At 36.4% G+C, this 26,999-nt stretch overlaps 1 protein-coding gene across 2 annotated transcripts; it reads left to right on the plus strand.

The window, feature by feature from the left end:
• Window positions 1-1,578: 1,578 nt before the first annotated feature.
• On the plus strand, window positions 1,579-8,584 carry LOC116256355 (mitotic spindle checkpoint protein BUBR1). 2 transcript variants are annotated; one of them, XM_050078189.1, is made up of 13 exons: window positions 1,579-1,765; window positions 2,711-2,792; window positions 2,899-3,132; window positions 3,253-3,312; window positions 4,367-4,511; window positions 4,599-4,756; window positions 5,660-5,741; window positions 5,868-5,934; window positions 6,010-6,067; window positions 6,444-6,633; window positions 6,759-6,841; window positions 8,085-8,183; window positions 8,289-8,584. In XM_050078189.1, the coding sequence occupies exons 3-13, from the start codon at window positions 2,951-2,953 to the stop codon at window positions 8,350-8,352; spliced, it is 1,188 nt and encodes a 395-aa protein (XP_049934146.1). In that variant the 5' UTR covers window positions 1,579-1,765; window positions 2,711-2,792; window positions 2,899-2,950; the 3' UTR covers window positions 8,353-8,584. The 2 variants fall into 2 exon arrangements, with proteins under 2 accessions (XP_049934146.1, XP_031488567.1); XM_031632707.2 differs by lacking the exon at window positions 2,711-2,792 and having other exon boundaries at window positions 1,580-1,765.
• The last annotated feature ends 18,415 nt before the right edge of the window (window positions 8,585-26,999 follow it).

Consider the following 26,999-nt stretch of genomic DNA (forward strand, 5'->3'; position numbering starts at 1 on the left):
CAGTGTTAAAACAACCATTTCTAGGAAGTGGTATCCCATTTCCTCCACTTCCATGTCTAACCATTATTGTTTGCTTGGTTTAAGTGAGTTAGCCTGAACTGAACTGAAATCGTATTCTTCAGTGCTGGATATAATTATCCTTGCAATTGATTCAAACAATTCTATCTCATAACATAATTGTAGTTTTCATGTCTCTCCTAGAGTGTTCATGACTGGATATTGTCATTGGTGACTTATGAACTGATTTTTGAGACATTTTAAATGTCAATTCTCAATCTAATCAAGCTCGAAAAGCCTAGTTTTGTGCCAAAGATGAAAATGTCATTTGTGCATACATACATTATTTTCAAAGAAACCTAAGTTTGGAGGTACATGAACGAAACCAAGTGTATTCCAGCACGAGGCCTATGCCCAATAAAAGTTCACGTATGGTCTGTGCCTGCTTAGAGTTGAACTCAAGCAAGTTCAAACATAATGGAACCGCTTTGACCAGAACCGAACCTAGTTTGACTTGCATCTAGCTGAGTCCAAACCTAGATCAAGCCCAAGTCCACCCTGTGAACACTGAGCCCGAGCCATTAGATGCACACTAAGCCTAGTTCGAGCACTCGGATCCCAGATCTTTGATTCACATCATGATATTTGAACTCATGTCTATAATCCGTTTTAATTATGATCTAAATCTCTCAATCCATAATTCGATTTAAACTGTTAATCCAAGTCTTAGACCCAACTTCTTCTTTATATCGTATTCCAATGTCTCCAACTTCTTAGATTCATGGCCTCCTTCATTGTCGAGAGTCGTTGACAAATCATAATTAAGTTGATGCTACTCCATGCTGGGTAGGGCGGCAGTGGATTATACAACAAGATTATAGTAAAATGTACTATAAAATTTTATGATTTGACCTGGCAAAGCCATCGAGTCAACAGCTGACTAACTGATTCCGTCATCTGTCTTTGTGATCGAGTGCCAACTATGACACACACACACACACATGCGTATACTTGATCAATGAGGTTGAAGCAAGTTCAACAAAACATGAGAGAGAGAGAGAGAGAGAGAGAGAGAGAGAGTGGTGTGTGAGGGACAAAAACTAGACCTTTTAAGTTTTTTGATAAAAAATAATTAAACAAAATAAACATTTTAATGTGTTTATAAAAACTAATTTAAGATAAATCATGATTTAAATTGTGTTGTTTTTATGAAAATTATTGATTAATCGACTACCAAAATTTTGATATTATAGGATCAATTCGTTTTTTGTTATTATGAAAAACATTATTAAACACAAATAGGAGCTAAATATGCATCTACCATCAACAGTTCGTATATGTAAGGTTGATCACATTTAAGCAGTCTGGTTTTTGTCCCTAGGACTTACCAATCTTTATCTCTCTCTCTTTGGACTATCTTTTTTTTTTTTTCTCTCTCTCTCTCTCCCTCTCTCTTTACTTCAAACTAAAACATTATAGCTTGGTTGTATTTGAGCCCCAAATTTTTTGTCCGTTAAAACCATTTGTTTTTATGTGCTTTTATATGGTGGAGATTCGCTGCACCTTTATTTAAAAGTTTGAACCGTCCCTCCTATTATTCAAAAATTTGAACTGTGTTTACAGCCGCGAGGGACGATCTCCTTGACCCCAAATCATTCACAGCAAAAGAAGCAGCAGTGAGGGCTTCGTGTCGCGCGTCCCTCTCTTTCCGTCCTCTTGCAAAGTCGCAGCAGCAGCTTTCCCAGCATCGCGTCATCGCTGGTGAAAGGTAAACGCCTCACTCTCTCTTTTCGTCTCGTTCTTTCCGTCCCTCTCACTCTTCCTCCGCCATTTCAGTAAGGATTCCCTGCGGAGGCAGCGGACTCTTCGTCCCCTTTCTTCTGGCCTTATTTACCGTCTTAATTTGTCATATGGATCTGCGCCCTCTTTCTTGTTAGTCATCTATTTTTTCTTCTTCGTCCCTCTTTTCCGGCCCCTTTTACCGTCTTATTTGCGCCATGTACCGTCTTATTTGTCCTCTATACGGTTTCTCCTTCGTTGTATGGGTTTCTCTACTCACCTTCGTCTTAAACGATGTAGTTATGTATGGATGTCTATCTCGTGGAGAGAACAAAACGCGTTCCGTTTTTTATCGTCTCACGTTTGGTGCTTTGTGAATATGTTTTATCACATTCCCTGTTTTGTATGCTTGTTCAATCTTATTTTCTTTGCTTCCCTGCGTATCTCCTTCTAGATCAGTGTTGCTTATCTGCGCGTCAGAGCTCTAACATATGTCGGCAACTGACATGTATACCAAGAGGCAGCATCGTACTTAGGAACCCTAGGAACTTGTCTATAGTACTCTTGTTTCTATGTCTCAAATATTCTCCATTTTACTTGTAGTATTAGCTCATGCATAGACAATGATAAGCTAGTATATAGAGTTGATCAAGGGGAAGGAACCTGGAACCCGTTTTGGTGCATATGTTTTTGCTCTACATTTCATGTTTGCAGGGCTGATGTAGGGATGGCCCTGTTTCATTTATTTTCGGGTTAGCTGTATTTCTTTTGTTTTCATGGGAGTTATAATCTGTAAGCATTCAATCTTGATGTAGGAATGATCTGTTTCATTTGATGCACAGGTAGCTACATTGTTTTTGTTTTCATCATTTCATGTTGTATGTTGAAGTACATGCAGTTTAATTGTTTTCATGGGGTTAAATTCTATAAACAGCACATTATCTTGTTGGGGACTCGACAAATATGCACTGTTGTATGGCCACCAAGAGTCAAATTTTTTTGGAAAAACTTTTCAGGTCCAGTAATCTAGCGAAATTTCTACTTGAATTCTTCTTCTAGCCCTTCAAAAACATTCCTGGATTTGGAAGACATCTAATTTTTCCCTGCTGTACCCTCTTCTAGGATTCTTTTGCTAGGATTTCTTTTCCTAGAAAAAAACTTCACTACCTAAGGAATGGAGGAAGTTGATGCAGAGATTGCCTTCTTGGCCACGGAGAAGCCCACAGGGCATGAGTGGGAACTCTACAAAGAAAACGTGAAGCCGTTGAAAAGGGGGAGAAATGTCCACCTCCTTAACGAAGCTCTTAAATGCAATAATCACAATGCCTCTAGGAAATTTCTCTTCGAGCATCGCAGGTGCCCTAGATCTATCCACAACACCCGCTTCTTTTGCAACAACCATCTTTTTCTCCCTTTACCTCGCCATTGGCATCAATTTAGGCTTCTAATGTTGCCTATCGTTTTTTGTCATGTCAGGAAGTTGATTGAAGCAATTGATGATTATAAAGGGGACGATCCTCTCATGCCATGGCTCGAGTTAGCTGTTTATTCTTTTGTCCCATTTGTTTATCTCTTTCTGTTTTTTGTTTGTATTTGATGGAAATTAGAGGATTGTGTTTTTGCATTGACAAACATTTATGTACTTTATTATCTTTTATTGCAACAAGATGCTGATGGCATCCTCGACTTGCAATTAGCCAGAGAGTTACCTGAACCATTTGTATATGTACGTTCCTTGATTTGTTTGATCGAGCTTTGCCTTGCTACTGCTCACCAGATGAAGGTGTGCAGCCATGATCATGTAGAATTTATATCAGATGATATGTCCTCATCTATGTCCAATATGAAAAACTCTAGCTGTAATGCTAGAGGTTCTCCCTTCTGACAGAAATTTGCATTGTAGGCATTATTAGAACTGTTCCATCCACGAAGGGATCAACAACATTTCACAATAAGGAAACTTATCAAAAGATTCTAGTGAGTACTAAGTGAAAAGTTGAAGCCTACTCATATACTATTGTACATGCAACATCCTTGTTGTCTAGTAATCAGCTTGTGTTCAGCTAAAAATACTATGGGAAAAGAATCCATTGTTTTGAGTAAAGCTTTTGGTTGTGAATTGTCTTACTGGGAATAATGAACTTCCCATATTTGCTTTGTCTTTTTTCTTTTTTTTGGATTTTGATGTAAGCTTCACATCCATCCCCACACCTGATTGAGTTTCACATCCATGTTCTTAAATAGAAGGCAAACTTAGTTTGTTTAAAAGGCAAATAGAGAAAATCAATTTGGTGACAAATCTATTCGGCAGATCTATTCTGTAAGGACAATTATCCTAACCAATAAATTTGGATTGAAAAGTTGAATTTAGCAGCAGAATCCTCTTCACCTTCATGGTATCACATAAGCTATTGCTCATCCACTGATACTTTGGTGTTCTTTGTTAGTTCCCATGTGAGATTTCTTGCAGGTGAAATTCTCCTAAATGCTAGTTGATTGTAACTGTATGTGCATTTTTGTTGTAGTTGAATGTTGCTCGTTGGACACTAAGTTGAACACTGATTACTGATATTAACTTTTCTATTTGAAGGTGCATCAAATGGGTTCAAGAATACTTTCCAGCAGGTGGTAAATATTCTGGGTTGCTTGTCATTTATGAGCAATGTGTCCGTACATTCTGGCATCAAGCGCAATATAAGGATGATTTGCGCTATGTAAAAGTGTGGTTGGAATATGTTCGTTCCTTTCTCCAAATCTTTTCTTTATTCATCCTCTCACGAAGCTCAGTCTAAATGAAATTGCTATTGGCTGATGTTTGGCAGGCTGATAATTGCTCTGATGCTGAGGTGATATACAAATTTCTGGATGCAAATGAAATTGGACAAACACATTCTTGTTATTACATATCATATGCTCTACATATGGAATCAAAGCATAAGTTGAAAAATGCAGATGATATCTTCAATCTTGGTATTTCACGGTTAGTTGGGTCCAACCTTCTGTGGATTTTACCTATCTTCACTCGAAAAAGAAATGTTGCATGCACAAGCTATCTGTGTTGTCAAACCAGAGAGTAGGCAGTTTGACTAGTTGCTTATTCAGCTTGGTCATTCGTTAGACAACTAGTCCCGGACCTTAAAGTCCCCAGGAACTATTTGGGTGGTTGGTGGAAGGTGGGGGGGGGGGTGTGGGTGGTTCCCGACAAAGATGACCTGCCAAGACTAGTGATTTATCTTTCTGTTATAAAAAGCTTATATTTTCTCTCCTGTACCTTTGATCCTCTCTCCAACGTATGTATGTTTTCTTGTACTTTTAACTGTGAATATTCTTTTAGTAGTGAATGCATCTGGTTGAAAGTGTTTCTGTATAACATATCTGTTTCTTTTAACTAAACATATCTTGTATCTTCATTTTGTTATTTTTTTAATATCTGTCTCTCTTGCTCTTGCTCTCGCTCTATATAAATGTGTGAGCATATGTGCATTTATATCTTTTTTTGATGCATATATGTATATACATAACACATTTATATATCTGTATACTTTTGTTGTATATCTGTTTATGAGTTGAATCTGTTAACTCTAAGTCTAGACGAGTTTTACAGCAAAAGATATCTCAATATCCATGCCCACAAAATGCTATTTGCCATGGTCATAGATGCATTTCTGAAAGTACTCATGGTATACTGTTTGGAATTTGTTCCTTGAAATATGAGAAGGGTATTTTAATTGTTGCCACTGAATGAATTCAATGTGTTTAATTTAACTCATTTGTTTTTATGGAATACCTAGGTTTTTTTTTACAAGAAACATGTTTTCATCCAAATCCCATTCCATTATTTTAATACTATACTCATGGAATTGATTCTGATTTTATGTTTCAGGAAGGCACATCCAATAGAGAAGCTAGAAAGTGGTTACAGGAAATTTCTTTCACGTTCAATGAGATCTTGCAAATCTAAAGAAGTACGAAATTGGAAAGAGAAGATAAAATACAATATTATTTCAGATAAACTATTTTCTGCCAACTGGGAGAACATTTTTTTTCAATTTCCTATTTACATTTGTCTTATCTCTTTTGCTAATTTTTAGGAAGAATCTGCCCAAGATCCATTACCTGCTCGAGTCTTTGGAACTGTTTTGGCTGCCGGAGAAGTTGGTAAGCTTTGCTATGACTTTCAGTTCCTTGCATAAAAAATTTGATTCTCAAACTAGTTATTTTGGGGCATCAAAGGCAGACTCGCCATGCAACAACAACCTGATGTTTCTCGAAAAAGGGCAAAATTAGCAAGGTATGCTTTGTTATTTCAGCTGTTTGTTTTTTATTTTTATGTGTAATTTTGTTGCTTCTAAATTTTATTATCGAATGCTATTAATCCACAACACCCACAAAACCAGCAATTATCAAGTTATCCTTCTTCAAAGATATGATGAAAAAGAATGCAAACTATTTTTTGCCACACTGCAACCCATACCTAAGTTGTGGTGACTGCTGCCGCAAGTCCTTTGACTTGGATAAAATTATTTAAAACAGAAGCACATAATCAGGAGATTTCATTCTTCGTTGTTTTTGGAAATGTTGTTCTTTCTTTTTCTGCAAATTAGAGTATTGAAACTACTGCAAGTGTAGGAAAAAAGCCAAGCATAATATGACTCAAAATTTTTCAGGGCATCAAGTAATGTACCATTATCTATCTACAATGATGCAACTTCAGAAGGACACTCTGTGCAATCATCACCTAATGCATCTCAAAGAGTATCAAGCAAGATTCAAGGTCATGTTTGGCGAACCCTGGGCACCCAGGTTGACAGGAACAAGGAAAACACGGCTGTGCCTGTAAAGTGGACATCTACTAAGGTGCGTCATGGCTCATCCTTAAGTTGCTAATTTCAAGGCTAGGCTTTGGGTCCATTTGGAACTTCAGTCAATTTAAATTCCTTATGCACTCATGTAAAGTTTGATAAAGAACTGTTTTCTTCTAGATTCCCCAAAAGAACACAATGAGAAGAAGAAATACAGGTCCGAGTCCATATCTTGAAGTTTTTGTTGATGACGAATTTGCAGAGTAAGTGATCCATTGCCTTTTTAGTCATGGAAAATTTTAATTTCTTTATGAGCTGAGGAAATACTAAATATAGAATTTCAAAGCATGAATATTCTGGGGAACCAGATTTCTGCCATCACGCATGGGTGTCTAAAGAGGCATAACAATATCATGGCCGTCTTATTTTGGTGTTTTGGCTTAAATAAACTAGGAACTAGTTGATAACTTTGCCAGGACTTGGAGTGCAGCCATTTGGAACTGAATTACTGGAATAACATTCAGCAAAACAGGTTTTCAGAGAAATTAATTGACCAAATTTACCAGCTTTGGCTGAATGACATTCATTTATCATTGGATTATTTGAATTTTGACCTCAATCAGGATGCCTGTGTTTTCATTTGCTTTGGGCATTTTAAGTGATCTTTCATGCAGTCATGAAAATTACAATCTGATAATTGATACACATTCTCACAAAATGTGCATGAGTTTAAGATCTGAAGCAATATGGGCATAAGATTTCATTTGAAAAAGACTGTAACATTGTGGAATTCAAGCTGTAAATTGAAAGAGTCAATTGAAATAAAAAAAAACCCATTAGGAATACTGAACGTTTATACATCACAGTGGAGGTACAAAGGGAGTTGAATTGGTTTATATATCCAGTCTGACCGAGTATATTTGGAGATGGATATGGATTACAAGATTGACCTGTTAATAGAATTGGTTTGCTTATGTAGTAGTGTATATGATATATATTGAACTTAATTAGTTTTTTCCATATTTTATTTCAGTAAAGATATTGTAGAACAATTATGTACAAAATCTAATAAATGTCTGGATAAAATGGCTTGAACTTTGATCATATTAGAGTTTGAGTTGAATTTGGAGTTCTTATAGAGAAAAAAAGAAATTTAATTGGATGTACATTACTCTGGTCCAAATTTGCTCCAGTTACATGTCTACATTGCATTAATACCTGGAGGATTTCAGGCTTCAGCAAGACCCTGAAAGGTTTCAGGACTTCTTTTGCATTTGCACGACACGTATGTGTGCATTTCTATAATAATTTTGTTACATATGTTCCTTATATTATCAAACAGGCAAACACATTTCTGATTGGAGAACTTTTAGTTATCATGGCTGACAGCCTGAAACTGATATTTTTGACTCATATATAGATCTTCAATTCTTCAACTCATCTTCCAAATGCTTCATCTTGTCTTGTTACTTTTGATCCTTATATGCTTTATTTATTTTTGGCCAGTGCTGATGATCGGCTCAGGTTACCTGGGACTGCTGAAGGCTCTGAGTCTGAAAGGCAATCACTTTTGCATACTCGGCATGGCATTCAAAACCTCAAAAAGTAAGCATATGAAGGGCCATTTCACTAATTAGATGAATTTATGGTTCCTCCTACATTAGGCCGCGTACTCATTGCTGTAACAAGTTTATTTTTCTGTTCCTGCAGCGAAACTGAACTATTAAGAGAGAATCCTTTACGTCATTTTCCACCATGTAGCCTCCCAAGATGATGTGCTATCCTACTCAGCACATGCACTCAACAGCAGAAGCTGCTTGTATTGAACCTTTTATTTCTTCTTTTCCGCCAACATTTTTTTGGCAGTGACTATAATGTATGAACTAAAATATGAGTTTTGCTTTTGACGAACGAGGACACCAGTCAATTGCTGTTGTACCTTAAATATAATGCTGAAATCAACTATTGATGGATGAAAATTACATATTTCTTGTGCTCATGCATAATTTCTGCTCCTTACATGCCCTCTAGGGTTTTCAAGTGGGTTTTGTCTTTAATTTTACATATCCTTAGGGGCTATTTGGTTGTTAGAATAATACGCAAGTGTTCCATGAATCTACCTCAAATTTTAGAGCAAATTCATGAAACATTAGAATTAAATGTCCATGAATCTGCCCCAATCTCTAGTGCATATTCATGGAACATTCAAAAACTGTTCCATTTTCCAAATGACCCCTAACTGGTTGTGAATCAGGGAGTGACATAGCTCTTGCTGTAGCCTAGGGGACTCAAATATACTCTTCTTGTTTGTTTGATCATTTGATTATGGGAATGCTGGGACTTTTATTTGTATTTCTCTATCATTCAATCATGTTGACGCAATAGACACAAAGTGATACGGCTTTCATGATTTGCATATAATAAACTTTACTTTATTACTTAAGATCATATTACTGGATTATATATTGTAATAACACTATTCTGATGAGAAATATGATTCTTGAAGTTTCAATGGGGCTTTGACAACAAGAAATAGATTGTGCACTATCCATTTCACTCTCTAAGAAAGTTCCAATTACGGTGTATTTGTGATAGGGTATGTAGAGCTATTTGTGCACAGGCATGAACTATGGTTTGACCAAGGGATATTCTTTATACACACGCATCAAGAACTACGTGATCTGCATATAAGTAGTTAATGATTAAAGAACCTAGACAAAGGAACAGTCAAAAGGCATTTTACTACTGAATGGCATTTGATGCTCGTCATGGTGAGAAAGATTGTAGGTTTTTTCATTTTTTTGTTATTTGTAGAAAAGATCCAACATAAGTGGTCATTATGTATCATTTCATTTTTTTTTTACTTTGACAATATAAATGGTATGGATCTGAAAACCAGACACAAAGTTGGAGATCAAAATAATTCAAGAGATACACTCTTAAAGATACCAGCTGTTTCAGTAAGTCACACAAGGGAAACCTCAAACTAGAGGTGAAAGAGACATGTATTAATCTCAAAAGATAGACGATATCGGGCCTAAAAGCCCACACCTAAACAAGTGAACAACTACACTATTTATAGAGAAAGACTACATAAGGAGGAGAATGATCTAGACGTTAGACTAGTTCTAACGGCTAGAAATCTAGCCGTTGGGACTAGTCCACCTCTATTCAATTAGTAAAAAACAAAAGGATGAAACCATAAATCAGAAAATATGAAATAAGAAAAATACATAAAGAGAGGAAAAAATACATAAACAACCTAAGTACCCTAATATATATATATATATATATATATATATAAGGTGACTAATATATGTAATATACATACATATAGATATTTATAGATCTGGATACATACATTCTAACACTTCCTTCAAACTTACGGTGGAATGGCTTGCCAAGAAGAAATTGATACCTGACAGCAACAAGAGTCTTGGTAAATAAATTTCCAGTTGAACCTCTCCCTTTGAAGAAAGCGTAATAGCTCACTGGTCTAGCTCCATGGCACCGAAACTGTATAAGGGCTCAAGTGATTCACCGAAGCGACGAGACCTTGAAAGCTTTTTCAAGTGTCAGTAGCGGAACGTTATGTCAATCGGGGAAGGTTTTTGGCGACAACACCTGCCGTGAATGAGACTGAAGGTCACTAAACTGATTCAGGTCAGACAAATCGAAAAGGAGATTATGGAAAGGTTATGGAAAAGAAAGGCAATTATGGAAAGGTCAGGATTCGTGGCAATGAGATGCCATTAGTGCTAACGAGAATCGAACATGGAAGAGATTAGTTGACAACAGTCAAAAGATGGGGCACCTAATTAGAAGACAATATAGGTCTATAATCATCCGTCAGCGGAACCCAATTGGCATGGAAGAAAGAACTGTGGAATCTGTGTCTTCCTTTCTCGATCGAGAAGGTGAAAGCGCCAGGAGTCATATCCCCCCTCTTAGCTGGCATAACACGGGAGGGAACGAACTTCCAACTTCTCTCATGGGCGTCTATCTATCTGTCTGGACACCTGGGCTCCCATTCCACTCTACCGCGCTTTCCTCGATCCCTCGTCTCGTGAAGATGAGAAGATAGATTCCCTCATTTGATGGGATAACGCTTCGAGTCATCAAAAGTAGCAACAATCGCTTGAGCCGCCTTTGAGACCCAAAAAGACTTCCGCATCCATGAGTCTCGTTGATTCACTGCTCCTCGAGTCAAAGTGTCCCGCTTCCATTGTGCCCCTACCTCCTGGACGGAGGATGTGTAGGTAGATTGCACATAGGAGAGATCAATGTCTTTCCAAAGAAACTCTTCATGAACATAATGACGATCCATCTTTATATGATTTGTTCTTTCATTAAATATGTGATTGCAAGGAATATAAATTGCACTCTTTTTATCATAGCAAAGCTTAGCAGGATCCGCAAAATGAATTCCCATATTGGGTCAATATTTAACTTCAGTTGATCATAAAGACACCTTGTTTTGTTTCTTACATCGTCAGGAAATTAACGAATTACATAAAAACACACAAAAATCAGTGGTAAAGTGCCTATTATTGGGATCTCCACCCCAATAAGCATATGTAAAGCAATTAATTATAATTTACAAGAGAAAGATAAAAAAAAATCCTTTGTTGATTGCAATGTTGTAAAACGTGTATTGTAAGGCGTATCGGTCGGGCTTTAAGATACGCCGTATCGTAACGTATCGTAACCGTATCGTAAATTTTAAAAAAATAATAATAATAAATCAGAAAAAATTTAAACAAATCGAAAAAATTCATAAAAAATAAAAAAAAATTAAAAATAATAAATTCTTCATAGAAAACATGTTTTAGTCTTTTAGATAATGATAGACTTATTATTGCTAAATGCTATAAACTTACGCGTTGACGGTTCATCATTCATACTTCATAGACATCAAAATTCATAACAAAATCATTCAATTTCAATCAACAAAGCATAAGTCATATAATAAAACATTCAAGTGTTCAACAAACATAGATTCATAACTCTTAAGTCGTTTGATACATATAATGATTCATCATTCATAATCTTCATCATCTTCATCTTCTTCTTCATCTTCATCGTCAAGAATTGGAAGATCCTCATCAACATATTCAGCACCAGCAGTAGCACTAGCAGACTGTCCTTCATCAATTCAGCTTCAAGGTTGAAGCATTCAAGATCTTCATCATCAAATATTGTAGCTGGTTCTTCCTCAATCCATGGCTCCAGATCGTCAAAGTTTTCCAAGCTGATAGGATCGAACTGAGATGTGTGCTTCCTTGCTGATGTTTTTTGTAATTCTCTACGTTACATAAGAGAAAACTTGTAAATATATAATTTCATATAAATATATTGTACAAAAAATGTAAACATTAAGCTATATTACCTTTGTTTCAACCTCATATTATATCGAACAAAGACAAGGTCATTCAACCTTTTATGTTCGAGCCTATTCCTTTTTTGCTATGGATATGTTGGAACACACTCTAGTTCCTTTCGCATCCACTAGCACTGCATGTCTGGCTGAGGACTTTGATTGCAAAACGTGCTAGGTTTGGACAATCAAACTCATACCTATTCCACCACAAATCTAAACAAAAATATAACGTTATAACAAATCAATGTGAAAGTTTTAAAAGAATCAAATGTAACAAATGCAAAGTAAATTAAACATTTCTATGTATTTACCTGGACACATGGTTGTCCTGGCTCGAATGGCGACAGGTTGTCCCATGCCCCGATAACCAGTATCATATAAATCTAACTCATTGCTAACCAGTATCATAAGACTTCTTTGTCCTTCTTAAATGTAGGAGAAAATCTAATTGCATGATTTAGACAGTAAGCTGCTGCATGAAGAGGTTGATGAAGCTGTCCAGTCCACCTTTTATCTATCATCTTTCATATGGGCATATATAACTTTTTCTTTCCTTTTAAGTTGTCTTGAATTGCCTGTTTTGCTTTATCCATGGCCTCATATAAGTACCTTATGGAAGGCCTATCCTCGCTGTCAGCTAACTTAAGGACTTTCACTAATGGAACACAAACTTTCAATAGCTTCACATATGATTCTAAAAATTCGTTATTAAATATGATATCCACAACTAAAGAAGCATTTCTTTTATGAGCATGTGGATATGCAACCCATTCTTCACTAGCGAACATCTGCCTCAAATGAGTTCTTTGTTTCACCACACTCTGCACAGTCAATACATTTGTGACAAATCTAGTTTGTGCAGGTCGTATCAATTCAACTCTTTTTTTAACTTTCTCATCAAACTCAATACATATGCATGATTATAGATAAATTTTGTTACCTCTTGACATTTGTCAATGGCTGATTTCATATCATGCATCTCATTAAGATCTTGAAGCATAAGATTAACACAATGAGTGGCACATGAACTTCAAAAGAATGTTTCATACTTTTGAAATAACAAATCTCCTGCAGCTCTAAAATTTGCAGCATTATCTGTAATAAACTGTACAATGTTTGCATGTCCAACTTCTTGTACAACATTATCAAAAACATTGAATAAAATCTCAGCAGTCTTAAGAACATCAGACAAATCAAGAGATTTCAAGAACATTGTACTTTTAGGACAATAAATAAGAAAATTTACAAGTGTTCTTGACCTTATATCAGTCCATCCATCTGACATAATGGAGCAACTTGTTTCCTTTCAAGATAATTTCAATTGATCGCAATGTTCAAACACTTCTTTCATTGTATCTTGAAGAATTTTACCCTTCAACTGATGATATGATGACATTTTGAATCTGGGGCCTATAGATGCATTAAATGAAATACATGCATCATAAAACTATTTCCATACCATCTTTTGTGCTTGATATAATATATCTTTAGATGTCATAGTAGCACGAATCTGCGGCTAACCACCTGGGCTAGTATATGAAGGGAAAAGCTCTTAATAGAGCCAACACTAGACCTGAACTCTACCACTAGGTGGTCGCATACCACGTCTGGCCCTATCTGTTGTGTCTCTTCTCTTCCTTCCCGTTATTCCAGATCGACCTCCTTCATACATGATCCATTTTCCTCTACGATCTCTACCTCTTGAGGTCTTCAAATCTGTTTTTATATTGCTGTCATCTTCATCATCACATTCATAAGCTTCTTCTTCTTCTTCTTCATCTTCCAAAGGCTCATTATAGCCTACATCTGCCTCTTCAATTTCTTTCTGTATCTTCTTTTGATGCAAAACATGAAGCATATCTAAACATTACTGACGCACATATGGAGGCAAGGGTTTGTTTGGTCCTCCAACACAAGGAGACGCATATTTGGAGGTCCCTACCAAATAGTGTTTCATTCTACTAATCCCTCTTGAAAATGTATTACCACAGAAGCTACATTTGAGTTTCAAGCGGTCATTCTCCTTCACCCTTTCGCACCATTGCGATGTGGGATCCATAACTTAAAAAAAAAAACGAAATCCTATGGTAAACTTAATGAAAAACACTCAAAATCTTTCAATCTACTATTATACGGTAAAAAGTTATGAATACATGGTAAAAACATGAGATTTCATACCTTACGAAGAAGAAATGAAGGAAACCCATTTCCTCTCAACAAAAATCAACCACCCACGCACAAATCGACATCTTAATCTTCGATTTCACGGTGAAAATCAACTTTTTGATGGTGAAAATGGATGGTCGCCCACCTTGACGCAGTGTCCGAGCTTGAGAAATGAAGAACAAAGACTTTTTTTCAAAAAGAAGCCGAATAAGTAGGTCTCGGGCGGGTTTCCGCGAAATAAGCCCGTATCGTACGATACGGGCCCTGCATCGCACGATACGTGCGATACATAAACGATACACCCCCTATTTACGATAGGGGGTGTATCGTACCGTTTTTTAAAAATGATACAGTACATATCGTACGATACGGGGTCGTATCGTTCGATATGTACAACACTGGTTGATTGTGTTCTTGACATAATGCACAATTCTTATGGCCGCTTCCATGTATATTAAAGTGGGTCTTTGTTATAATTGACTTATAACATGAACCACAGGAACAATATCTGGTTTGGTGATAGAGAAATAAGAGAGAGCAACAACAATTTGTCGAAATGGAGTAGGGTTTTCTAATATCTCTCCATCATCAATCTTGATTTTTACTGCTAGAGCTTCTGGAGTGTCTACAATTTTGTCATCTAAAATACATGTTGTTACACCCCAACCTTTTTGACCCTCAAACACATTTTTTTAACATAAAGCATTGAAGTGTGACGATACAACAATTCAAAAGAGGGAGTTCTGCCAATCAAAACAATGGGGTGAACTTTCATTCATATAACAATTTTGTTTCATACAAAATCACATATAAGTGTATGACAAAAATGCTCCAAAACATATAATTGATGTCTAACAAAAACAAGACATCAATACAATCAAAATATGACGCGTCGGCGCTACAAAAGTCCCAAAACCTCCCCAGTAAGACGTGAGTGAAGCCATCTGCTCAACCTGCTACCCCTGGTCCACCAAAACCTAAAAAATGAAACAACAGAAGGCTTAGCCTTCACAGTATGGCAACAAGTCAGGAAAATTTCAAACCCTCTTAGGTATGGCTCAAATATGAGGACAATCATAAAAACAATCTATTGTCATGTCGTGTTAGGACATAAGCACATCATTTGCCAATAAAACCCCTAACATAGACCACGACATGAAAAGGCCACTCAAGGGCTACAGTAACACAATCTCAATCACATGCAAGACATGCTTAAACATTTCGTTTCATTCATAACATTCACATGCTCATCAATCACATACATTCGTTCACACACATTTCATTCACATACATTCATTTTCATTAGTTTTAGTGAATTGACAGTTCCTATGGGTGCAAACACAGACACGTGCACACCATGGGTAGCCCATAGCCGAGAGACAACCCCTGTGGTGGCCCATAATGGTATGGATCCATTCATCCGCTGCAGCGGTAGAGCACTCATCCATGGGTGTGTGAATTCCAATGAGAGATACTCAGGCTTTCCCTAGGACACCCAGGTTGGGAAGGCGGGAGTCCAACGCTCCAAGTACAACACACAACAGTACCCTGAGGCCTTGCACCGCATGCGCTCTCAACAGGCGAGACCAGTGGCAAAAACGGGACGTCTCCCAAACACATTGCCACAACCCACTGGCCTCTCACCTCTTATTCTTTCATTATTATCATTACAAATGCACATTCACAAAATGACTGGCTAGCTCATGAGGTTGGTTCACTTCACGAGTGCACTCACACCTCCAATTGCCTCCACACGAGGTGTACATATAACATTTAATAGTCATAGCTCGCCGTCATACAATACATGTACAATTACCTTCCAATTCCTTCATTTGCATCATTGCCCGCGGCAATGTGTATGCAACAAAACACAACCTTTACATCAATTATCATAGCAATCACCTCTTTGAAAAACTTAGCCAAACCATAAAGAGTAGTCTCGATCTGTGATTGGCTCGTACCTGTCCTATGCAGTTATTCTTCTAGGATGCTTTCTAATGCACAATTGGGGTCGAGGAGACACTCGACTCGATACCCCACCTCATTTGTCCTAAACAGTTATCAATTCTATCATGCACATGCAAATGCGTAACATTTTCAAAACATGCTTCTAATATCATTTCAAAACAAATCATATCATGTATCAAACCATTTGCATACGTACACACATTCTTTCACAAAACAATCCGTCAATCACATCAAAATCCTAGGATCCTACGATCCTAGGAACACACATTCACACATTTTTCCAGGCATGGATTTGCCTGGAATGCTGCCATACCTGTCGCGCGCCCTCACAATTCTCCAAAATGCCTCGAGCTTCGAATCTGGTCGCTCATGGTCGACGGGACGTGCCCGGTGTACCTGCGGACATAACCACAAGATAAGATTTCTACTAGTTACCTATACTATGCAAACAAACATAAAACAAAATTATTGATGCACATGTCTTCGCCTCAAGAAGGTGTCGATGGGTAGTGTCGACCTACAAGCCCTCCAATAGGCCTCCTCTTAACCTCTTGACGTTGCCACCAAACGTCAAAATTCACTGTTTCGATCAATCCATCGCGACCCAAGTCTCATTTGCTTTCCTTAGGCGTCAACCCCATAGTCATATCCAACTTACGTATGCTTTCTCCAAATAACTCAAAGATACGCCCGTTCACAAAAACATGTGCAATGTGCGCACTAAGACAGTTCTAAATCTTCTCCACGACATCACAATCTCTACCATGCATCCCTATTGTTCGAAAATCAACACCTGAAATTTAAAACATCAATATATACATGAATCATCGCTTCTGCAACATAATCCTAAATTTTCTCCAAAAAGCAAAGTCGTTAACATGCATCCCTAAGCATCAAATTCTAATTCTAGCATGCTCAAACAATAATTATACGTACTCCAACCGAAAATTTACAACAATCTAAGCTCGATTAGGCCTTTCTCACCCCAATTTTAAAATTCAAACTATCGTAGTGCTCCCGGCAGCCACTTCAAGAGTTCGATTGAGCTCCAACGTAAACGATTGATCGCTGCCTCCACCACCAATGCTTTCATTTCATTGGTATGAGGGGGAAATGATGTGTTCCCCACTGAAATCCAAACCAACAGCCCCAAAACAGTAAAAAACAACAAGGAAACGGGCGTGGAAAAAGGGAAAGGGTGCAGCAGAGAGGAGGAGAGAGTGTGGGAGTGAGAGCTCGAGCAGAGGAGGAGAGGGAGAGAAACAACAACAAAAAAAACGAAAGGGGAGAGGCTGCGCAAGAGGAGGCCGTGCGGCAGAGAGGGAAAACGGCAAAACAGTGGGAGAGGGAGGAGGAGAAGAAGGAAGAGTTAGGGAGAGGTTGAGGGCTTACCCGAACGCCGCCGTTCCTTCCTCCACCGGCCCAAGCATCGCCACTGCACCCTCGTTCTCCTCCTGGTCTCACACGGTCGAAACAGAGGAAAGAAAAGCGACGAGGAAGAAGAGGGAGACACGAGGGAGAAGGGCCCTCACGTCGGGCTCCTCACGCACTTGGGTTCGGGTCTGGATCTGGACCCGCCCCGCCCCGCCTGAAAGACATCAAGCGTTACACTTGCTCTGTCAATTAATTCACTAGCATACTTCATTTGAGAAAACAAATGACCTCTTTTGCTATAGGCAACTTTAATTCTAAGGAAATATGTTAGTCTTCCCAAATTAGTTATTTGAGAGCAATTCTTAAGGAATTGTTTTATTTTTATGATCTTTTATGATCACTGATAGTAATTACCATATCATCAACATACAACAACAATACAATTATGCCTACAGAAGTATTTTTCACAAACATGATAGTATATGAATAGCATGATTGAAAACATTGATCAAACATGACACTACTAAACTTGTAACATTGAGAGCTTGTTTTAAACCATAAAGAGGTTTCTAAGTTGCCATTTAGAAAAACATTTTTAACATTCATTTGAAAAATAAATCGTTGTTTAGTAAAAACGACGACAATAAGAGTTCTCAGAGGTCATACGAGCAACCGGAGCACAGGTTTTTTTCATAGTTAATCCATATTCTTGAATATGACCCTTGGCTAATTTTCATAGTTAATCAATATTCTTGAATATGACCCTTAGCGACAAGTCTAGCCTTATACTTTTGTAAGGATCCATCACTTTTAATTTGACTTTATAGATCCATCTACATCATATGGTCTTTTTTTCTATATGTAGAGAAACAATTTCTCAAGTCTCATTACTCTTGAGGGCTTTACGCTCATGATTTATGACTTCAATCCAAGTTGGATCTTCCTTAACCTTAAGGTAAGATGAAGACTCATAAAAAGAATGATGTGTCATAAGACAAGCCTAATATGCCTTTGAGACCTCCTAAGATTTGATTGATTAGTTTCTTGAGTTGCATGACTTCTTCTCCTATAAACAATAATATCTTTTAGAGGATTGTCATTTATAGAACTATCTTCTTCAATTTCTTCACATGTTCCTCACCATTAGAATCATCATCATCATCGAAATTAGTCCATGGAAAAGCACACCTTCATCTTTGTAATCACCTCAAATTTTTCTAAAAGATTATGATGTTTTATCTAAGCACGAAACTCAATTTTAGATCCAAATTAAATCCAAAATACAACTTCCATATCCAAATTAGATCCAAAACTCAAGTTCAGATTCAAATCGATCATTTAAGACTCATTTGCCCTTCATTTTGACAAAAAAATCTCCTTTTAGAAGGTGATTGTAGTCTTTTTGGGTGTACAAGACCAATTTGCCTCATCTTTTGACCAAAAATTCTCTTTTTAGAGGGTTATTTTAGTCTTTTTGGGTGGACAAAACTAATTTGCCCTTCCTTTTGACAAAAAAAATCTCCTTTTAGAGGGTGATTTTAGTCTTTTGGGTGGACAAGACCCATTTGCCCTTCCTTTTGATAAAAAAACCTCCTTTTAGAGGGTAATTTTAGTCTTTTTGTATGGACAAGACTCATTTGCCCTTCTTTTTGACAAAAAAACCTCCTTTTAGAGGGTAATTTTAGTCCTTTTGGGTGGACAAGACTCATTTGCCCTTCATTTTGACCAAAAATCTCCTTTTAGGGGGTGATTTTAGTCTTCTTAGGTCAAAAAATTCAAATTTAGGGTTTTGGCTCCAAAATCTTCTATAAATACCCCTCATTTTCCCTCCTCTTAAGTAAGATTGGCCCTTGAGAGAAACTCTAGTGTATTCTCACTTGAAGACTTAAAGTTTCTCTTGAGCTCTCTCTCTCTCCCTCTTCCTCTCTCCATTTCCCTCTCCAACTTGGAGCAAGCTATAACCCTCTTGGAGGCATTATCTTAGAGCTTCACTCAAAGGAGATTTTCAAGTGAAGGTGTTTATCTTCCTTAGGTCATTTCTCATTAGAGGTATGTAATCATCATTCCTCTTATTTTTTTTTTCTTTCATCTTTATCTCCCCATGGCCAAAGGAGATAACACTCAACCTCGTTTTAGAGACAAGAGGCTATGCTCAAGTACACCGGGAGCATGAGAAGATGAGATGATATTTTATTTTATGATTAAATCATGTTCTTTCAAGTATTCTTGTTGTTGTTGTTATTTTTCATTAATATGTTCTTATTATTATGCTATTCCTTTTTCTTGGACATAGTCTTGTTGATTGTTTTCATTTTCTCTTCTTATCTTCATCTCCCCATGGTCAAAGGAGATAGCACTCAACCTCTTTTTAGAGACAAGAGGCTATGCTCAAGTACACCGGGAGCATGAGAAGATGAGATGATATTTTATTTTATGATTAAATCTTGCTCTTTCAAGTGTTCTTGTTGTTGTTGTTCTTTCCCTTCATGAATATATTCTTGTTGTTATTGTTATTTCCTTTTTTCAATATAGCCTTGTTCTTGTTATTTTCTTTTCTCTCTTCCTCCTCTCCCCATAACTAAAGGAGATAGCACTCAATCTCTTTTTAGAGACAAGAGGCTATGCTCAAGTGCATTGGGAGCATGTAAGGATGAGATGATCTTTCATTTCGTGATTGAATCATGCTTTCTCTTTTATTAAATATGGCATTGTTTTTCTTTCTACATTTTCTCCTCATCTTCATCTCCCTATAGCTAAAGGAGGTAGTATTCAATCTCTTTTTAGAGACAAGAGGTTATGCTCAAGTGTACTGGGAGCATGAAAAAATGAGATGATCTTTCATTTTAATCATGTTCTTTATTTTCATTAATACATTCTTGTTGTTCTTTTGCTTCCTCTTATTTTCCTCTATTCCATATTTCCCCATGGCCAAAGGAGATAGCTCTCAGTCTCTATTTTAGAGTCAAGATGCTATACTCAAGTACACCAGGAACATGAGAAGATGATGTGACATATCATTTCATAGTTACATCATGTCCTCCCTCCTAATTGAACCTTGCACTTTCTGTTATCCTCTTTCTCTTTTTCCTTCCTTGAATGTTGTCTATATATTTTCCATGCATAGTTGCTCGGTTTTCTACTTGTATGTGAATGTATGGTGGGAATGAGAGTGGTTTGAGGACTCCTTATTTTCATATTAATTTTTGAGGTTGGGACTTGTACAACTCGGGATAAACCCTCACGAAAATGTACATGTTAATATGCATTTGCATATCATTTTGCGCTAGTTTTCTTCTTAATTATCCCATTAGGAACCCTAACGAATGTTTCGTTATGTTGCTTGTTTTCTTCCATACCCAACGGTGGAAGAAATATATCCCTTACAACAAACTAAATAATAACATTTTATGCTTGTTTTCAAAAACATTTTCAAAAGGAACCTTCTAACATGGCCTTAGGGACTTAGCTTATACTCTTACATGAGTCCAAGCTCCCCTCCGGCCTACATAAAACTTGAAGTTTGTAATTTTAAGTTGTTCATTGATTTCTAATCTTGTGAAGGTATGGATGTATACATATGTTATATACATCTATGCCAACATGATGACCCCCCATCTTTCTCTCTCTATGCTTTCACTTTCCATTTCATAAATTTTCATATGTGCATGAATACGTATGTACATGTGCTCCATTTCCTCTCTTTCAAATATTTATTCCTCTTTTCAAGACAAATATCATCTCTCATAAAATTTCTCATACCCATATATACGTATGATATTTTTATTTTCCTCTAAAATCTCTCTTTCTTTTCAAATCAATACATCTTTTTCTCTTAAGCGTTCATATATGTGTATATGTGATCGTATGTACACATATATGCATGTCTTTCTCTATCTCTCTCTCTTTCTTTTCATAAGAGTGTTTTATCTCTTGTATTCTTTTTAACATTCTCCTCTCACGAACTTTCTATTTACCAATTTCATTAAGGCCACAAACCAAGTAATGACCCAATATTGGAATCATGCTTGATGGTCTACAATCCCTATCCCTTTTCAAAAAATTTTCCTTCTTGTATACAATAATTATAACAACGAAATCTTAAATGTATGTTGTGGTATGAATGACTTTAGATGAATGTTGTGGTAGAAATGTTTTACATTCTTTCAATTATATAGGATAAATGCATCCATGCATTCTCACCCACTTTATTTCACTTATGATCACAAGCATCTCTTCAAAAGAACTTAAGCAAGAAGGGATGGAGCTCTAGTTAGGTGGTAACCGAATTAGAGCAAAATATCAAACCTACTTAAAGTCTTAAGAGAACACTAAAGTGATTTCAAAAGTTTTTCAAATGATATTTACTAGTTCCACTTTTTCCTCAAAACATTTCACATTTTCAAGCAACTCTTCAAGAACCTTTTCAAAAGTTTGAAACTTTAAACTTTCAATATTTTTTACACCGCATATAGAATCAAAAAAGATGTTCAAGTTAAAACGAAATGCATCAATGATAAACATAGCCCTTGGGTTGATTACCCCCGGTAAAGGTGCCAGGAACGGTCGATCCTCGTACCGACGGGTGAGTCCCTTTCTTTTCTCTTTCAAAACAAAAACCTCATTTTTCTGGAGCACTCCAAAACCAATGAAAATTTTGGGATGCAAACAATCTTAAAAAAAAATCACATTTCTAGTAACATAGACATTATCTCTTTTAATATAATAATATCTATAACTAACCTTTTTGTGTTTTTCATTATCCAATAACGAACCTTTTTGTGTTTCTCAGTATCCAATGAACACATAATTAATAGTTTTTGAGGAAAGTTTATCATTTTTGTTACTTAAAACCAATGCTGTAAAACGCGTATCGTAAGGCGTATCAGTCGGGTTTTTAAAATACGTCGTATCCTAACCTATCGTAACGTAACGTAACCGTATGGTAATTTTTTTTTAAAATAATAATAATAAATCAGAATAAATTAAAAAAAAATCAAAAAATTCATAAAAAATAAAAAATAATTAAAAATAATAAATTCTTCATAGAAAACATATTTTAGATATCATAGACATCAAAATTCATAACAATATCATTCAATTTCAATCAACAAAGCATAAGTCATAAAGTGATAAGACATTCAAGTGTTCAACAACCATAGATTCATAACTCTTAAGTGGTTCGATACATATAATGATTCATCATTCATAATCTTCATCATCTTCATTTTCATCTTCTTTTTCATCTTCATCGTCAAGAATTGGAAGATCGTCACCAACATATTCAGCACCAGCAGTAGCACTAGCAGACTTTCCTTCATCAACAAAGCCTTCTGTTGCTTCAGCTTCAAGGTTGAAGCATTCAAGATCTTCATCATCAAATATTGTAGCTGATTTCATATCATGCATCTCATTAAGATCTTGAAGCATAAGATTAACACAATGAGTGGCACAAAGACTCCAAAAGAATGTTCCATACTTTTGAAATAACAAATCTCCTGCAGCTCTATAATTTGCAGCATTATTTGTAATAAACTGTACAATGTTTGCAAGTCCAACTTCTTGTACGACATTATCAAAAACATTGAACAAAATCTCAGCAATCTTAGGAACATCAGACAAGTCAAGAGATTTCAAGAACATTGTACCTTTAGGGCAATAAACAAGAAAATTTACAAGAGTTTTTGACCTTGTATCAGTCCATTCATCTGACATAATGGGGCAACTTGTTTCCTTCCAAGATAATTTAAATTGATCGCAATGTTCAGACACTTCTTTCACTGTATCTTGAAGAATTTTACCCCTCAACTGATAATATGATGCCGTTTTGAATCTGAGGCATATAGAAGCAATTTCATGCTTAGAATTGAAAATAATTAGCTGCATTAAATGGAAGACATGCATCATAAAACCATTTCCCTACCATCTTTTTTTGCTTGATATAGCATATATTTAGATGTCATAGCAACACGAATCTGCGGCTGACCACCTGGGCTAGTATATGAAGGGAAAAAACTCTTAATAGAGCCAACACTAGACCTACCAGTAAGAACTCTACTACTAGGTGGTCGCATACCATACTTGGCCCTATCTGTTGTGCCTCTTCTCTTCCTTCTCGTTATGCCAGATCGACCTCCTTCATACATAATCCCTTTTCCTCTACGATCTCTACCCCTTGAGGTGTCCAAATCTATTCTTAGAATGCTATCATCTTCATCATCACATTCATAAGCTTCTTCATCTTCCAAAGGCTCATTATAGCCTACATCTGCTTCTTCAATTTCTTTTTGTATCCTCTTTTGATGTAAAACATGAAGCATATCTAAACATTGCTGACGCACATATAGAGGCAAAGGTTTGTTTGGTCCTCCAACACAAGAAGACGCATTTTTGGAGGTCCCTGTCAAACGGTGTTTCATTCTACTAATCCCCCTGAAAATGTATTCACACAGAAGCTACATTTGAGTTTCAAGCCGTTATTCTGCTTCACCCTTTCGCACCATTGCCATGTGGGATCCCTATCTTAAAAAAAAACGAAATCCTATGGTAAACTTAATGAAGAACACTCAAAATCTTTCAATGTACGATTATACGATAAAAAATGATGAATACATGGTAAAAACATGAGATTTCATACCTTACGAAGAAGAAATGAAGAAAACTCCTTTCCTCCCAACGAAAATCAACCACCCACGCACAAATCAACCCCTTAAACTTTGATTTCACAGTGTAAATCAACTTTTTGATGGTGAAAATGGACGATCGCCCTCCATGACGGCAGTATCCGAGCTTGAGAAATGAAGAACAGAGGCTTTTTCCAAAAAGAAGCCAAATAAGTAGATCTCGGGCCCCCTTTTGCAAAATCAGCCTGTATCGTACGATACGAGGTTTGTATCACCCCGTATCGTACGATACGGACCCTGTATCGCACCGTGTGATACAGGAACAATACACCCTCTATTTACGATACGGGGCGTGTATCGTTCCGTTTTTTTAAAACAATACAGTACATATCGTACGATATGTACAACACTGCTTAAAACAAAACATTTTGAGCTAAAAACTTTAAGTCTATTCTAATTTGGCTTGATATTGTATAGTTTTTCAAGTGGAGAAATATGTTTCAAAATTTTGGTAGACATTCTATTAATCAAGTAAGTCGATGTCAAAACAGCTTCAGCCCAAAAATTTTTAGGAATATTTTTGGATAAAAGAAGTGCTCTTGCGGTTTCAACAATGTACCTATGTTTTCGTTCAACCACTCCATTTTGTTGTAGAGTCTTTGGACAAAATTTTTATGTACGATGCCTTTATTTTTTAGGAATTATTCAAATTTATTTGAAGTAAATTCTCCTTCCGAGTTACTTCTAAAAACTTTAATGTTGGTGTCAATTTGGGTTTTAATTATGTTATAGAAATTATTGAAGCTTACAAATACCTCCGATTTGTGTTTGAGAAAGTACACCCAAGTATGTCTAGAGAAATCATCAATAAAAATCATATAATATAATAATCCTCCTTTAGACATAATAGGAGCGGGTCCCCACACATCCGAATGCACCAAATCAAAAGGTATTTAGGCATCAAAATTTTTATTATAAAAAAGTAAGACCTTTATTTTTGCATTGATACGATCATTACAACAAAAAGTCTTTTGACGATGTTTTTTTATGAAAGGAATATGAGACAGTATTGTAATGAGGGCCTTGAAAGATCCAAAAAATCAATGTAGTAAAGATCATTTGTTCTAAAACCTTCCCCAATTGTCTTCTTAGATAAACGGTCCTGTATCAAACATTTATATTGAGAAAATTATATCAAAACCAAGCTCAGCTATTTGTGAAACAGATAATAATTTCAAGTTCAATTTAGGAATACATGCACTTTTAAATTTTTGGTTTGAAATGTTTAACCAAAATTTCCAATAAAGTTAATTTCAAGAGGATTTCTATAAGTTGTTTTCATAAAAGAATATGAACAATTTTTGTGCATTCGGTGAGAAGGGATCCACAAAGAGTCATATGTTCGTTGTTTCGGGTTTTGGTGAGAAGAAGAAAAAGATGTACCCGAATTAATAATTCAAGAAGATTTACTTGATGAAGTACACGCAATGGTAGCTCCCAATGTTGAAGGTGTGCCTCATCCCTTATGCAATGGATGAATGACTTCAATGAATTTTGGTTGGAGAGCACTTATGAGTTGATCAAGTTGAAATGAACTTGATTCTTTCTTTTCTTCTTAGATGAGAGCAGCCACATTACTTATTTTGTCAACACTTCTTAGCTTTGGACATTTGGGTTTCATGTCATTCTTCTTGACAATGGTAACAAATAATTCTCCTTCTTCCTCCCTCATTTGATTGGTTGGAATCTGAAGGCCAATCAGGCTTTAAGTAGGCCCCCAACTTAAATGTAGCAAGAACATTGTTTGCTTTTTCTCTACCAAGGCAAAGTCGATTCTCTTCCATTTGAAGTTCAACAATAGCATTATTCAAGATGATGTTTTAGAATTGTGGAACAAGAAAGTTTTAACATCATTAAATTCGGGTCTTAGACCAATGACAAACTTATAAATTTATCACGTTGAATTTGCTTCTCTCTAAGAATAAGATCTTGTGCATCAACCTAATGTGGTTCAAAAATGCTCAACTCATCATACAATTGATCCATTTCAGCCACATAGTCTTTAATGAATCTATCTCCTTGTTGGATTTTGTGAATCTTGAGTTGAATATTGTGCATATAAGCTACATCTCTCATTGTGTTAGTTTTCTTTAGGTATTGTTGTGTCTCTTGAGCAGAATTTGATTTTAAAATCTGGCCACTAGTAACATTGTCCACACAAGTCAATATCCATGTGATAATCTTGTGATGATCTACACTTCATTCTTCCCACTTCTTGTTGTACTCAGCCTCAACCTTTTCCTTTAACATACCACCTAATTCCTCAACTTTTCCATCAACATCTTTGGTCGAAACTGATTGAGGTTCAATTTTTGTCCCATCAACTAGTCCCCAAAGGCTTGTACTATGAATGAAATGTTTTATAGTTCTAGCCCATTGGATATAGTTTGTTGATGAAAGTTTAAGAAATGGAAAAGAGGAGACTTTGACATTCATTGAGCAAAACAATCTACTTACAATTTTGGAGAAGCTTGCTGCCACGTGAAGAAGAAATGATCTCAACAGCAACAAGAGGAAATCAGCCACAAGGACAACAAAGAAGCTTGAGATGATAGTGTCAAAATAGTCACAAAGATCACCAAAAAGTTCACGAGAAACAACCACCAAAGGCCAGCAATAAGACAACACATCTTGTGCAAAACAACAACCAACACTTTCGTTGAACAGCTAGTGTGCTTCATAGCTCCAAATAGGTAGCAAGAACTGATTTTTCAAGATTTCAAAATCACCAAATCGAAGAGCCAAACTACGACTCTGATACTATAAAAACCAGGCTCAAACCTGGAGATCAAAATACTTCAAGAGATACACTCTTGTAGATACTAGCTGCTTCAATAAGTCGCACAGGGGAAA

Source organism: Nymphaea colorata, chromosome 6, assembly GCF_008831285.2.
Source record: "Nymphaea colorata isolate Beijing-Zhang1983 chromosome 6, ASM883128v2, whole genome shotgun sequence".
Lineage (NCBI taxonomy): Eukaryota > Viridiplantae > Streptophyta > Magnoliopsida > Nymphaeales > Nymphaeaceae > Nymphaea > Nymphaea colorata.

Bases quoted from the DNA above. Each gene is read 5' to 3' on its own strand.
- LOC116256355 (XM_050078189.1), top strand. From the start codon at position 2,951: ATGGAGGAAGTTGATGCAGAGATTGCCTTCTTGGCCACGGAGAAGCCC. The intron at 4,757-5,659 runs GTTAGTTGGGTC...TTTATGTTTCAG, and splicing joins TTCAATCTTGGTATTTCACG to GAAGGCACATCCAATAGAGA. The intron at 6,068-6,443 runs GTATGCTTTGTT...AAAATTTTTCAG, and splicing joins AAAAGGGCAAAATTAGCAAG to GGCATCAAGTAATGTACCAT.